A 15,422-nucleotide genomic window follows, 5' to 3' on the forward strand; every position below is an offset into this window, starting at 1 on the left:
TTCTTGAGATGACATCCTTGGAAGATGATGACCATACTAAACATAAAAATCAAGGTCAAGAAGAAGGCCAAAATCCAAATGAAGAGACTCCAGCTAAATAAGTCAACTCTAAGAATCAAAGTATACAAAAAGAATGAAGGACCACTAAGGATCATCCATTTCAGAATGTTATAACTCGACGCTCTCTTGGCAAATGTATGTAATCATATAGATTTTATTTCTTAAATAGAGCCAAAGGAAATTGACGAGGACCTCATTGATAAACATTGGTCTCTTGATATGCAATAAGAGTTAAATAAATATGAAAGAAACAACGTTTGATAACTCGTTCCAAAAGCTTCAATTAATCAAGTGTTTGGGACCCACTGGGTCTTTTGTACCAAGTTTAATAAAAGTGGAAAAGTTTTTTAAAATAAAGAAAGACTTGTTGAAAAAGGATACAATAAAAAATGGGGTATATATTTTGATGAAACCTATGCTCATGTAGCTTGATTAAAGGCCACAAGGATGCTTATATATTTTTTTCTTGCATCATGAATTTTAAACTCTTCTAAATGAATATAAATAGTGTGTTCTTGGATGGTTACATCTAGGAGGAAGTTTTTTTTATCAACCTAAACTTCCATGATCATGTCTTGAAGCTCAAAAAAGGATTTATATGGTATGAATTAAGCTCCTAAAGCTTTGTATGATTGTCTAAGCAAGTTTTTGCTTGAGAACAAGTTTCAGAAAAGAAAAGTTGATAAAACTCTCTTTGTCAAAAACTTCGAGCATGACATTTTACTTGTTCAAATCTATGTGGATGATATTATATTCGATGGTACTAACAAATCCATGTACAAGGACGTTTCTGATGCTATGCATAATGAGTTTGAGATGTTCATGACGGGGGAGCTATGTTACTTCTAGGACTTCAGTTCCATCAGTCAAAAGAAGGGACTTTCATAAACCAAGCCAAGTATTGTAAAAAACTTATAAAAGGAATTGGTATGGAGAATTAAAAGTAAATTGATACTACAATGGCTACTTCATGCAATTTGGACAAATATGAAGGAGGAAAACAAGTTGAAGAAAGCAAATATAGAGGTATGACCGATTCTCTTCTTCATCTTACTGCATACCATCATAATATTATGTTTGTTGTGTGATGTGTGCATGTTTTCAAGCATCCTTGAAAGGATCACGTATCTTTATGGTAAAATGAATTATGATATATTTCATTGGCACACACCAGTTGGGTTTATGATACCCCAAAGAGGAACATTATGTCTTAGTTAGATACTCTGACTCTAATTTTGTTGGGTGCAAATTATATTGAAAAAGTAAAAGTGGTATGTGTCACTTACTTGGTAACTCTTTTGTCTCAGGGTATATAAAGAAACATGTAAGTGTAGTGCTATCCACAATTGAGGCAGAATATGTCATTACGGGTAACTGTTGCGTACAACTTATTTGGATGAAACATCGGCTAAGTGATTACGAAGTTAATATTGATGTTATATAAATTAAATGTGATAACACTAATTCCATAAACCTCACAACGAATCTGATACTTCAATCTCGGATGAAACACATTGAGGTTAGGAACCACTTTATTAGGGATCATGTTGAAAAGGAGGACTACGTAATTGAACATGTGTCTTCATATAATCAACTCACATATATTTTTAGAAAACCACATCCTAAAGAAAACTCCTTTTTCATAAGATATGTTTTAGAAATATTGAATCAATCATGTTGGATTAATAACTGCTAAAAGTGTATTCTCTTTTGTTCTTCTTCGCTTTCTCCATGTAAATTACATTATCTACGTGCTTGCTTGGCATACTTGTCTACTTGTTAATTTTTTCGCCTTTTTAATAATGCCAAAGAGGGAGAATAATACTCTCAAGGGGAGTAGGGTATACTATTTATATTTGTCAGGGGGAGTTTAGAAATTCCAAGCTTATCACCCTTATTTCTTTCTTTGTCCACCTTTCTGAGAGATACATTATCATTATTGGTTCATGGCGAGTCCTTATTGGTTCAGATGATATCATCTGATATGTTGATAAATTGATGGTTCTTAATATGATCAAGTGATGGTGCTTGATATGTTACTGATCAAGTGATGATACTTGATATGTTGACCAAGTAATGGTGCTTGAAAATCAATATGAGGATCTATGTGTTTGCAGTTGTCTTTGATGATATTGATCATCCTAAAGCTATATCACGCCTCAACAAAGAGAAGATTTAAGATTCCATGAAGTTATAAAGTCAAAGATAATGTAGCAAGGATCTTAGAGCTTCAAAATTGTGAAAGAGAGAAAGTGTGAAAGCTCGTCTGATTGGTCGTGCGCTTAGCTGAATATTTGAGTGACCAGTGTATTATATAAGGGTAGAGTAACTCATAATTTACTAAAGCAACCCTCACACCCTCACATAATGTTTTGAGGACCCTCTCTCTTTTATAAAACCATAATTTTTTCCCGCATATAACTAATTGGTGACAAGTCCAAATAATCAATTATTAGTGAAAACCACAATGGATAATGAATTATCCTTTATGCTTAGTTAATTATCTCACCTCATAATCTATTATTAGGGTTCGTAGTCGATTAGTAACGATGCAATTGAAAACTTTCCATTTTGAACTACATAATTTATTATTGAATACACATAATCGGTTATGAGCATTAAAAAGCCCATGTATCATTTTCCTTTTTGAACTACATTTTCTCCCATATAAGAAGGGTGCCTCCTCATTATTTCTCACACCAGAATTCAATTTTAAATCATTATTCTCTCTTTTAACCTCCCTGTCTTATATTATTTCTTTCACTAAAAGTTCCCTTATTGCCTTTGTGAGTGAAATACTTTTGAGAGGTTCTATTTGTATTGGTGTTCAACTATTTCATTTAAGGTGTGTTTCTCTTGAAGTCTCTCTTGATTGGTTGTGGAGGTTGTCCTACAAAACATTTGTTTGGTTTCCGAGATTAGCCAGTTAAAATGTTGCTCTTGGTTCGTGAGCTTAGCCTGTGAAAAGCTCCACTTTTGGTTTGAGGGATCAACCATTCCAAAATCTCTTAGTTGACTGTAATAAGGTTCGTGGGCATAACTCGTTAAAGGCTATCCTAATATTATGATTGAAACTCTAAAGAAGTTTGTTTCTTAGGAAGAGGATTAGGCTAATAGATCGACCAAATCTCTATAAATCCTGATGCAATCTCTCTCTCTCTCTCTCTCTCTCTCTCTCGTCATTTACTTTCAATTGCATTTTTTCCTTCCATTTTGAGTTGCTATCTCTACTTTTTATCTATACTAACACATCTTATTGTTTTTCTTAGTAATTAATCTTAAAGTAATCGTGAATTTTGAATAACACAATTCATCCCCTATTGTGCTAGGAGTCATTAGTTCAACAACACTGACTCCACAACTACTAGTAGATCATTTCCTACCCTTAGATTGGGCTCCCCGAGGTTTCTGAAACCCTCTAGACTTTTGCTTGTTCTTAAAAGTAGTTGGCCTCAGAACTCCTACAATAGTTTGGTTTCTTAAAATCCTAATATTTGTTGGAAGGATTTTATGAGTTTTTTTTAAAAAGCGTGGTTTAATGAACATATAACAAGAGTATTTCACTCTTTTCATTGTTAAGTATCTTTTCCTCGAGAACACTCTTGATAATAAGGTCATTCACACTCTAATATGAAGTTGCTCCGTTTCCTAGGTTTTTGTCCGTTTTATGTTTTGTTGCTTGTCAATTTAGTATGTTGGTTTATTTGTCGTAATTAAATATCCTCACATAGTTGCAGATTATAGGTTTGAATTCTAAATCGTTTTTACGCATGCATAAATCAAACGGTTTTTAAAGTCCACACAATATATTTCTAACCGATTAGTCGGAGGTTTGGATAAAGAAACACACTAAAATATGATTCAAATCATGCCAAGTCTCGATTCAAACCAACACTCCATTTTTGTTAAAATTTGAATAATTAAAAGTGTGACTCGAATTGGAAAAACATCTGACTCGAATCACATAATAATCTAACTCGAATCAAATATTATCATGAAAATCCAAATTTTAATTTTGTGAATTTAATTCGAATCAAATATAGTTCACAAATATTATTACTATTATTCTACATATAAATACACATATAATGTATTAAAATATTTTTAAAAACTACTATTACATTGAATGAATATCCATCTATATAATAAATCTTAAAAATCAATAGATTATTTTTAATGCATTCATCAAACTTAAATCTATTCATTTTACCTCTCTTGTTAGATTTTTTAATAATAATTGTTTTTGATATATATTACTATTGACATTAAGTGAAGAATTAATGACAAAATAAAAAATTCAGTCATTAATACTACACAGCTTACCGGTAGCGAAAAAAGTAATAGCTCATACAAAACTACTTGACCTCGTCAGCGAGAATTATAACCGCTTCAACTCCAAAGTCATGGTTGTTTCCACCACTCTCCTCCACCTTCATTCTTGATCCAATCTACCTCAACCTTCACTCCTCAACCCTAAAAACTCTCTGAATTCCCTCTCTCTCTCGTTTCATTCCCATCCATGTTTTCTCCATTTTTGATTTTTCTCGGTTCGTTCTTTGCGTAGTTGACTCCGCATTCTGTTCTGTTAGAAACTGGTTTTACCTGATCGAGGATGAGAGGTCCCACTCCAAGTGCCGTTGAGCCACGTCACCGACTGTCAACATCGTTCAGGTAGCTTATATTGATGCAAAAAGAAGAGATGAACCCTGATTTGAGTTTTGATTTGTTGGTTTTGTGTTTAGCTTAGTTGAAATTCCTTTGAATTTCTCGTTGCGGTTCATAGTAGCTACCTAATTTTGTGCTTAATGTTGAGTATCACATTCATTGATAAATGAGTAGTTGCAGAACTTGCAGTTGAGCAGAGTGAGTGGAGCTGGAAGCTTAACGAGAGTAGTAGTATTTAATCTTTGATTGTTTGTAACCCTAAGCATTGCATAATTAAAAAACTAGAATAGTATTCACATGGTTGTGGGAGACCTATGAAGCACTGACATCGGAAACACGACACTGACACGTCGACACCGGTAATTGACACATACACACCTTTTTTCCAAGGTGTCTGTCCTCAATTTCCAGGCCTTAGATACCCTAATTGGCTAGACTATGTGATCAGTTGTTTGTGTTGTTGTGTGCATTTTATTTATTTGTTTAGTTTAGAGCTAGTTTTGTTGTCTTAACATTCTGTAATTCTTTTGTGGGTTAAGATAAACTCTTTATTAGATATGTGAGCTATTTTAGAACCTATAATTAACTATAGAGAATCTTGAAATCCTTTATCGCATTTGAGATGCTAAATGCTTGTCATTGTCATGTCGTGTGGATGCAGTGAGGATACTAACAAAAGAAGGTCTCAAAGAAATAAGGATTTTAAAGATGTTGAGAAAGCATCGCATGTTTCCTTCCAAGATAGGGCGATAAATTGCAAGCCGAATTGGAAATTTGTTCTGGTCATTATTATATTGGGAACCTTGCTTACAATTTTCCATCCTCCAGCTGTTTATAATACTGATCATATATCAAACTCTCTTTCACGGTATGCCTATGCATTCTTTTTACCACGCTTTTACATTCTATTGCACCATCTTAAGCTTTAGTTGTTTCATGCTGTTGTATTGGTTTCGTTTCTAAATTTTATCTTTTCTTAAAACATGTAGTTTGCTCACGGATTCTTTCATCCCTTTTAAGCATAGAGCATTAATTTACAATTGTTAGGATATATCTGTCTCCCTACTTAAAATTCTTCAAAGTTCAAAGCATGCATCTTTATGAGTTTATGTCTTGTCACCTCACTTTGTAATACAATAATGACAAGGTTGTCAAATATTGCGGCTATAGCATAGCAGAATTTGAACAAATTGTTATTGCTCTGTGATACGCTATTTAGTACAAAGTGTTGCAGCTATAGATTTGTAGCGTCACACAATTTGAGCAAATTGCTGTGATCTGCTATTGACAACAATGAACGACAATTGATTTGTCCAAATAGTAAAGAGCGTTTTTTATTTATTTTCTTCTCTTTAACATATAATAGCATCTTATTATGGAGTTTTTTTATTTTATTTTGAGTTGCAGGTCAAAATTTGTAAACAACAGGAATGGAGAGTTCGGCGGAACTGATCCCCGTTATGTATCACATCTAAATATAGACTGGAACCAAATAACTAATGTTCTTGAAAATTTGAAGGATAAGGAGACATATCAGGGTGTTGGCTTACTAAACTTCAACGGCAGTGAGATTGACCACTGGAAGCAGCTGGTACCAGAAACCGAGCATGTAGTCCTTCACCTGAACTATGCTTCAAATAACATCACTTGGGAAGACTTGTATCCAGAATGGATAGATGAAGAAGAAGAATACGAGTTTCCTACTTGTCCATCACTACCTAGGATTCAGGTACCAGGAAAACCACGGCTTGATCTTATTGCTGTTAAGCTTCCATGCGACAAGTCAGGGCGCTGGTCAAGAGATGTAGCTCGTTTGCATTTGCAGATTGAAGCAGCGAGACTTGCTGCCACTTCCAAAGGGCTTCGTCCAGTTCATGTGCTTTTTGTGACTGATTGTTTCCCTGCTCCAAATCTCTTCACTTGCAAGGATATTATACAGCGAGAAGGGAATATCTGGCTTTATGAACCCGACCTGCATAAACTCAGAGAGAAGCTGCAGTTACCAATTGGTTCATGTGAACTATCAGTTCCATTCAAGGCTAAAGGTCAGATTCTGATGACCTTATTTTATTTTATTTTTAATTTCATGCTAGGTTTACTCATGGTCCTTATTCTCTTAGAACTTCAATGTTGAACAAAATAGATACTAGTTAAGGTGTCTATTGAGTACCTGATCTGAATATTGAAGAAAACAAAGTATTATTAGTGAGTGTTTTCCCAACTCGGAGATGTTGCTAATTCAAGATATCAGGACCCTACCTCTCATATTTTCAAAAATCCTAAAAACCGCACACTTTTCCTTTCCAACTTGTTTACACCGAACATCCCACATATCTAACTATCTCAGCGAACTGATTATTTAGTGCTTAATGTCAGAGAAAGCATGAACTTAAAATTTAATTGAGGATTTAATCCCCATTGTCTGGTATATTTAAGCATAAAAACCTGTCTTAGGTTATAGTATTAGTACATTTTAATCTTGATGTATTCCAAAACACCAATATATGGCTTATGAAAGAGTATTATTTAACTCCCTTTGAAGTTTCACTATACATGTAGTTAAATAGATGTATTTATCAGAGACTAACTGACTTACCTTTGACAGAAAATTTTCACTCTGAAAGGGCGCACCGAGAAGCTTATGCAACAATCCTGCACTCTGCACATATATATGTTTGTGGAGCTATTACTGCAGCTCAAAGTATTCGAATGTCTGGTTCAACACGTGATCTCGTGATTCTTGTTGATGAAACAATCACTGATTATCATAGGGGTGGTTTGGAGGAAGCTGGATGGAAGATTCATACTATTAAAAGAATCAGGAATCCGAAAGCAGAACCAGAGGCATATAATGAGTGGAACTACAGCAAATTTCGTCTCTGGCAGTTAACTGATTACGACAAAATCATTTTCATTGATGCCGACCTTCTTATACTCAGAAATATTGATTTCCTTTTTGAGATGCCTGAAATATCAGCCATAGGAAACAATGCTACACTGTTCAACTCAGGCGTAATGGTGGTTGAACCGTCGAATTGTACATTTCAATTACTTATGGATCACATTAATGAGATTGTGTCCTACAACGGCGGGGACCAGGGTTATCTTAATGAAATTTTCACATGGTGGCATCGGATTCCGAAACACATGAACTTCTTGAAGCACATCTGGGAAGGCGACGAAGAAGAGAAAAAGGCGACAAAAACCCGTCTCTTTGGAGCTGATCCACCAATCCTCTATGTCATCCACTATCTAGGTAATAAACCATGGCTTTGTTTCCGAGACTACGACTGCAACTGGAACGTGGACATTCTGCAGGAGTTTGCTAGCAATGTAGCTCATGCGAGGTGGTGGAAGCTTCATAATGCAATGCCAGAAAACTTGCAGAAGTTCTGTTTGCTTAGGTCAAAGCAGAAGGCGGCGTTGGAGTGGGATCGTAGACAAGCCGAGAAAGGTAACTACAGCGATGGTCACTGGAAAATCAAGATTAAAGACCCGCGATTGAAAACGTGCTTCGAGGATTTCTGCTTCTGGGAGAGTATGTTATGGCATTGGGGTGAAAAGAATTGGACAGATAATTCTACTGTGAACAATTTGCCACCTGCTGTCAAAACCAAATCTCTATCTTCTTTATGAGCTTACTCTCTCTTAATACTTCGAATATAATGTTTGCACAGTGTGATTTGATTTCTTTCTATAGTCTTATACTGTAAACAAAATATTATTGCTATATTACACTTGGGTCAATATTATGATGCAGCTAGTCATTATTCTTTTTGAGATTTATAAAGTACAGTCATCTGCAAATGAATACACTTTTTGTTTTTAATTTTTGTTACTAATCAGTGAGTTTGAGTTTTCTAAGATTTTGTATTCAGAAGTTTGAATATAGAGTGTTGATATTGACACCCTTGTTTTTATACATTATACAGAATACACAGTTTTCCAACGTCACATACAGCATAGATCCTACCAATTTTTAATTTTATAAAAACACAAAGATCAGCAAGAACTACAAAGCAAAATAAGTTAATTCTAAAAAAATAAGAACAAGCAATACAAGTAAAATAAGCTAAGAAAGTCCAATGAGAAGTGTTTTCCACTGCAAACAATCTTTGAGAAACTTTGCACGAAAGTACCAACAATTTTTTCTTATAAATCCACACTTCAAGTCAATAGTACACTCAAATCACAACATATTCCAAACATCACCAAATATCGTACAAAAGAATCAAAATGGCATCAATTCAACCCAACTTCTATTTTCCTTACCCCCTCAACCCTCCACCTTCACCTTTCCACCCTTTTAACCCTCCACCACCTCATTCCTTCCAATCTCCACCACCATCACCACCAGCTCATTCATTTCCTCCACCTCCTCCACACGGACACCCTCCACCACCATCATCTCATCCACTTCCCCCTCCACCACCACATGCTCGCCCACCATCGTCTCATCCATTTTCCCCACCACCACCACATGCTCGCCCACCATCGTCTCATCCATTTTCCCCACCACCACCACACGTCCATCCACCGCCGTCTCCACATCATCCGATCACCCCTCCTCTACCTCCGCACGTCCGCCCACCCCCACCATCATTTCCACCTTCTCCCTCTCCATACCACCCTACAGTCATTATCATTGTGATCATCGCATTCGGCGGGATTGCCTTGCTTTCAATGCTTGCTTTCGCATTATTTTGCTGCATTCAGAAGAGGAAGAAGAAAACACAAGAAACCGATATGGTTCACATCGACGAACATAAAAAGATTACAGAAACAATTGTGCCTGGTCCTTTTGGAAAACCAACAGTCATAATTTCGGTCGAAGATGATGTTCATGTTGATGAAGTCATCAAGAAGAATGAAGCAGTTGGTCATGGTTTACATGCTGAAGCATCTAAAGCTGAATCAGATCAAAACAATATTGCTACTAGTAGTAATGAAAATGCAACAACTACTACTTCTCCTGGTCGTGAACATCATCATATTCATCCATAAATTGAGAAGAAAGCCTTCATGGTGGGAAGTGTTTGTGTGTATATTCCCACAGAGATATTATATATTCACGTACATGGACTCCAAACAAAGGATCCTAATTCACCTAAAAATTACTTTTATGAATAAATATATATCATTCATTTTATTTTATTTTCTTCCATTTTGGTTTAATAAACCATTCATTTGTAAAAGCTCCTTCTAACAAAAGTATATCTAATTTGAATTTGAATATATATTCTATTATTGCCTCTCATAAGATTTTATTTTTGTTACATGCCTCTTAAGCTGATTTTATATAGTAACTAATTAACAACCTTTGCAGTTACAATATACTATATTACTAGAGAATCTTGAATATAAGGACAAAAAGGATATTTAACTGTTTCTAAAATAGTTTTTTTTTTTCTTTTTAAAGCGATGAATAAGTAATAGTGTTTCAAAGTTTAATTGCTACACAAAAGTTACTGTAAACAATTTTACACCATTAATACATTTACTAAAAAAGAATTGCTCCATGAGGGAATTACGACCTGAATATCACATGGCTACATGTTTTTATTATTAAAAAATTGATACTGTTGCATGCACACGTGGAAGACAAACAAATTTAAAACAAAGTATTGTGACGTGTTAAATACGTCGTAACTTTAAAAATAAAATAAAATAAAATCAGACGTGTACAGATTAACACATGAAAAAGACAAAAAAATTTAAATAAAATGTTGTGACGTGATAGTCATATTGCAACTTTAAAAGTAATATAGAAAAAAGTAAAAAAAGTCAGATATGCACAAGTTAGCAGGTGGAGAGAGATTTGAAAATTTGAAAATTTTAGTTGTGACGTAAAAATCACGTTGCAACTTGAAATTAAAAATTTTAAAAAAAAAAGTAAATGAGGGACGCTAACTTGATGGAGGACGTTTGAATAACACGTTTATTTGACCGTTGGAGAGTTGCGACGTGAATTTCATTTCGCAAGGTTGCGATGTGAAATTCACGTCGCTATATATAAATTTTATTTTCTCTCTCACACCGAGAATCACAGTTTCATCTCTTCTTCTCTCAATTCCTTTCCTCTTCTTCATTCCTCTCTCAATTCATTTCATCAATATATTTCATCTTCAAAATTTCCCCCCAATATTATCTTTCTCAAAAGGTATTTTAAAATAATTTAATTTTTTGTTTTTTATTTATTAAATATTGTGACGTGAATATCACTTGACTACATACAATTTTTTTTAGTGATTATAATCATTCAAATGTATTATTTTTAACGAAATTAATATAAAAATCAAATATTTCAACAAAGCAAATCAGTTGTTATAATTAAGTGTATTGGAATGTAGAGTAGTAAAATGAGTTAAGGTGTATGGTAGGTTAGTTATGGTACAATGTTAAACTAGTCGGTGTGTACATGAAGCTATTTAGAAGTGTAACTAACTTCACTCTTGTATAAATAGGCAAAGTCATAACCGATTCAATAATGATAAATATTACATATGAATCAAGCAAAACTTGATCTTCTCAATACATATTCATCTTCTCTTTCATGCATGACCATGTTCATCAATGGAGATTCAATTCTCTCATATAACATGGTATCACTCGCCTAAGGGACCAATTCTTCTGCTACACACATATCGCACCTCTGCTCTCACTATTTCAGCAGCTTCACAAGTTTCAGAGAAATTGTGATCGACTCTTCGAACAACTGGAAGATTTGCACTTTGGTTGAAGAATTCAGTTTCAGAGAAACTGAATTGCATCGAGGAAAAGGTGTGTTCGTGTTTTTAACATTGATCTTTATCTTCAAAGAAGCGATTTTTCTTCCAAGATTAAGTGCTAGACCTTCATAGTTTCAGAGAAATAACGTCGAATATTAAAAATCCCTCACAAAATTTCCCAATGGAAAATCAAGAATTGCAAATTACCATGAAAGCCATGGGGTTTTCGAGCTTCACGAACACTTTTGCTCTCAAGCTTTCTATCAAACTTCAAGAGAAAAATTTCTTGTTGTGGAATCAACAAGTTGAAGGAGTGACCCTTTCATATAAGCTGCACAAAATAATTGTTAATCCTCACATTCTACCAACGTTCAAGTCTGAAAGCGGCTGTCTTGAGAATATTGTTTATGAAGCATATGAGGAATGGATGGTGCAGAATCAAGCACTTTTCACGTGGTTGTTGTCTACAATTTCTGAATCCGTTCTACCTCGATTGCTTTCATGCAAACATGCATATGAGGTATGGGATAAGGTGCACAAGCACTACAATGCACAAATGAAGGCAAGAGTGCACCAACTGCGTGTTGAACTGAAAATGATCAAGAAAGGTACTCAATCCATCTCTGAGTTTGTGCTTCACATCAGATCTATTGTTGATTCACTTTTGGCCATTGGTGATCCAATATCTGAATGTGATCAAATAAATGTGATTCTTTAAGGGCTTCCTAAGGAATACAATCCATTTATCACGATGGCATCTAGAAAAACTGAGCCAATGGACATCTATGAGGTGGATGGCTTGATTTATGTTCAATAAGCTCAACTTGACAAGTATCGTTAAGAACTTGCAGCACCAAGTGCCATGACAAATGTCGTTTAAGGAGCAGGTCACCATCATCATACAACCATAGACTCAGGCAACTCAGGATATCATGCAAGAGGTAAAGGCAAGCCAGGTCAAGGAAGAGGTAAAAGCAGGTCCAGTAGTTCAACTAGGAATCGACCAACATGCCAGTTATGCAACAAATATGGCCACTCAGTGATGGAATGTTGGCACAAATTTGATGAGAATTTTCAACCCTTAGCACCCAAGACTCAAAATCAAGCTGCTACCTCTCATAATGCAAACAATTCTCAAGCTAACAATAAGACTTCAACAGGTGCCCCAACTCAAGCTAATATCTATCAAGCTCATCAGGATCAACTACTAATTCCTCAGTAGTTGGAGTCTTAGGCATGGTTTACTGATTCAGGTGCTTCCTATCATATTAAATCTGATTTATCAAACTTGCAATATATAAAATCATGTGTTGGACCAAACAAAGTAGTAGTTGGAAATGGTAATAGTCTAGAAGTTAAAACAGTAGGAAATTCCAAGTTTCAGTCTTCCTATGAGTCTAATTCACATTTACACCTTGTTGATTAACTCCATGTACCATATATCACTAGTAATCTTATCTGAGTTTAAAAGTTTGCCACAGATAATAAAGTTGACTTTGAATTCCATCCTAACACATGCTTTATGAAATCTCAGGAATCTAATCATGTGATGCTAAAGGGATTCTTAGATGAAATTGGTTTATATTGTTTCAATAAGCTTAACGTGGAATCCTCCATGGCTATCTTGAAGCTCAAGTCATTAAAATTAGATTCAGTAGTTAATAATGTTGTATTTGTAGATCAACCAGTTAGTGGTTCTATAGTAGTGAATCCTTGCATTAATAAAGTTGATATGTGGCATGCTAGGTTATGACATGCTCACCCTAAAGCTATGCACAAAGTGTTTCAATAATAAATAACCCTTTATTTTTGTCACTCATGTTGTCTTGGCAAGTCTCACAAACAGTATGCTCCTTGTCAAATACTAAATACACTGTTATGTTTGATCTAGTTAACACTGATTTATGGAGTCCCTCTCCTGCTCCCTCAAGTAGTGGATACTCCTAGTATATTTTATTTGTTGATTCCTTTTCTAGGTATACTTGGATCTATCTTCTAAAGCACAAAAGTGATGCCTTGACTGCATTTAAAATGTTTCAAAGCTATGTATCTACACAATTCAATGCCAAGATTAAAACCATTCAATCAGATTTTGGAGGAGAATTTCGAAACTTTACTCACTTCTTAATAATCAAGGCATTTTGCATTGACTCACCTCTCCACATAATTTTCATCATAATGGAATAGTGGAAAGGAAACATAGGCAAATTATTGAAATGGGGTTAACCTTTCTTTCACATGCCTCTATGCCAATGAAATTCTGGGACCATAGTTTCACTACTGCATTATAATTGATCAATATACTTCCATCAAGTACTTTACCTAAATCCACAACACCCTTTCAAGTCTTTCTCTACAAGCAACCAAATTATGAATCAATCAAAATCTTTGGGTGTGCCAGCTACCCGCATCTGCGACCCTACAACAAGAACAAGTTGGATCTCAAAAGTTCTAAATTCCTCTATCTTGGTGTATCCCTCACTCATAAAGTCCACAAGTGTTTAAATAATGAAGGTAGAATCTTCATCTCCAAAGATGTGGTTTTTAATGAAATAGAGTTTTCTTACACATCAAGCTTCTCTCAATCTTGTAGCAGTCATAAGCCATCTAATGGTTCATCACTTAGGATACCTCATAGTTGTGGTAATCATACTAACACTATGCAAATAACTCAAAGTATTATTTTTCCTCCTACCACAAATAATTTTCCTCACTCTCCTCTCCAAGAACCACATACAAGCACCTCTCATGTGTCTGAAACAACTTCTCATAGGCCTAAGACTCACCCTCATCTAGCATACCTCAGATCTCAGATGACACACCTATGTCTAGTGTACCACAACCATCTGATACAACTGTCATACCTACTCTTGGACCATCACAAGCTAGCACCTCCAACTGGAATATGTGTAGCTCAGGCACAATATCACCCTCCATTCACACACAAACATCTCAACCTCAAGCTCCTCTAACTATAAATAACCATGCCATGCTCACCCGTTCCAAAACTGGCAAGTCCAAACCCAAAGTGTTTATGGTGCATTATGAATCAACCTCCACTAAACAAGCTCTAGCCAATCCTCAGTGGTTTCAATCCACGAAAGATGAGTATGATTCACTCATTCAAAATGGCACGTGGGAGCTTACATCATTACCATCAGATAGGAAACCAATGGGATGGAAATGGGTATTTAAGGTAAAAGAGAATGCAAATGTAAGCATTAATAAGCTCAAAGTGATACTGGTAGCCAAGGGATTTAATCAACAACATGGCTTTGATTCCGATGAGACCTTTTCTCCTGTGGTCAAAACCATCACAATTAGGATCATACTTACCTTGGATATTTCATGCAAGTGGGAAATGCAATAAGTGGATGTTGATAATGCCTTTTTGAATGGTGACCTGGAAGAGCAAGTGTATATGCAACATCGACCGGTGTTTCCTGATACTGATAGAACCTTAGTCTGCAAGCTCAAGAAAGCAATTTATGGCCTGAAACAGGCTCCACACACGTGGTATGAAAAAAAATACACCAAGCCTTGATTTAGTTTGGCTTTGTCTCGAGTCAGTGGGATCACTCACTTTTCATCTATTATCATCACAATGTCATAATGTATGCTTTGGTCTATGTGGATGATATTCTACTTACATAGTCCTCACCTTCATTGTTGCACAAACTTATCGACAAAATGCATACAACCTTTGCTCTCAAGAAGCTTGACACACCAAAGTATTTTCTAGGCATTAAGGTACATCACCAATCAACTTGAGCCATTGTCCTCACTCAAACGAAGTACATTAAAGATCTGATGTGCAAGGTAAACATCTCAGAGACGAAAGGAGTCAACACACAAATGTTCAGTACATGCAAACTGAGTAAACACAGGGATGACAAAATGTCAGATACATTCATATACAGATCTACAGTTGGTGCACTCCAATATGTCACCTTAACAAGACCATACATT

At 35.3% G+C, this 15,422-nt stretch overlaps 2 protein-coding genes across 2 annotated transcripts; both read left to right on the top strand.

Moving 5' to 3' along the window:
• Window positions 1-4,364: 4,364 nt before the first annotated feature.
• LOC127091696 (putative UDP-glucuronate:xylan alpha-glucuronosyltransferase 3) lies at window positions 4,365-8,554 on the top strand. The gene is made up of 4 exons (XM_051030381.1): window positions 4,365-4,731; window positions 5,387-5,593; window positions 6,133-6,770; window positions 7,331-8,554. The coding sequence occupies exons 1-4, from the start codon at window positions 4,673-4,675 to the stop codon at window positions 8,359-8,361; spliced, it is 1,935 nt and encodes a 644-aa protein (XP_050886338.1). The 5' UTR covers window positions 4,365-4,672; the 3' UTR covers window positions 8,362-8,554.
• Window positions 8,555-8,917: 363 nt separating this feature from the next.
• LOC127091697 (protein TRACHEARY ELEMENT DIFFERENTIATION-RELATED 7) lies at window positions 8,918-9,962 on the top strand. Its single transcript, XM_051030383.1, has one exon. It carries the CDS (start codon window positions 8,962-8,964, stop codon window positions 9,727-9,729), a length of 768 nt encoding a protein of 255 aa, XP_050886340.1. The 5' UTR covers window positions 8,918-8,961; the 3' UTR covers window positions 9,730-9,962.
• Window positions 9,963-15,422: the final 5,460 nt, after the last annotated feature.

The sequence above is a fragment of the Lathyrus oleraceus genome, chromosome 6 (assembly GCF_024323335.1).
Source record: "Lathyrus oleraceus cultivar Zhongwan6 chromosome 6, CAAS_Psat_ZW6_1.0, whole genome shotgun sequence".
In the NCBI taxonomy this organism is placed as follows: Eukaryota; Viridiplantae; Streptophyta; class Magnoliopsida; order Fabales; family Fabaceae; genus Lathyrus; species Lathyrus oleraceus.

Coding starts and splice junctions, on each gene's coding strand:
- LOC127091697 (XM_051030383.1), top strand. CDS start 8,962: ATGGCATCAATTCAACCCAACTTCTATTTTCCTTACCCCCTCAACCCT.
- LOC127091696 (XM_051030381.1), top strand. CDS start 4,673: ATGAGAGGTCCCACTCCAAGTGCCGTTGAGCCACGTCACCGACTGTCA. Junction 5,594..6,132: donor ATATCAAACTCTCTTTCACG/GTATGCCTATGC, acceptor TTTGAGTTGCAG/GTCAAAATTTGTAAACAACA. Junction 6,771..7,330: donor AGTTCCATTCAAGGCTAAAG/GTCAGATTCTGA, acceptor TACCTTTGACAG/AAAATTTTCACTCTGAAAGG.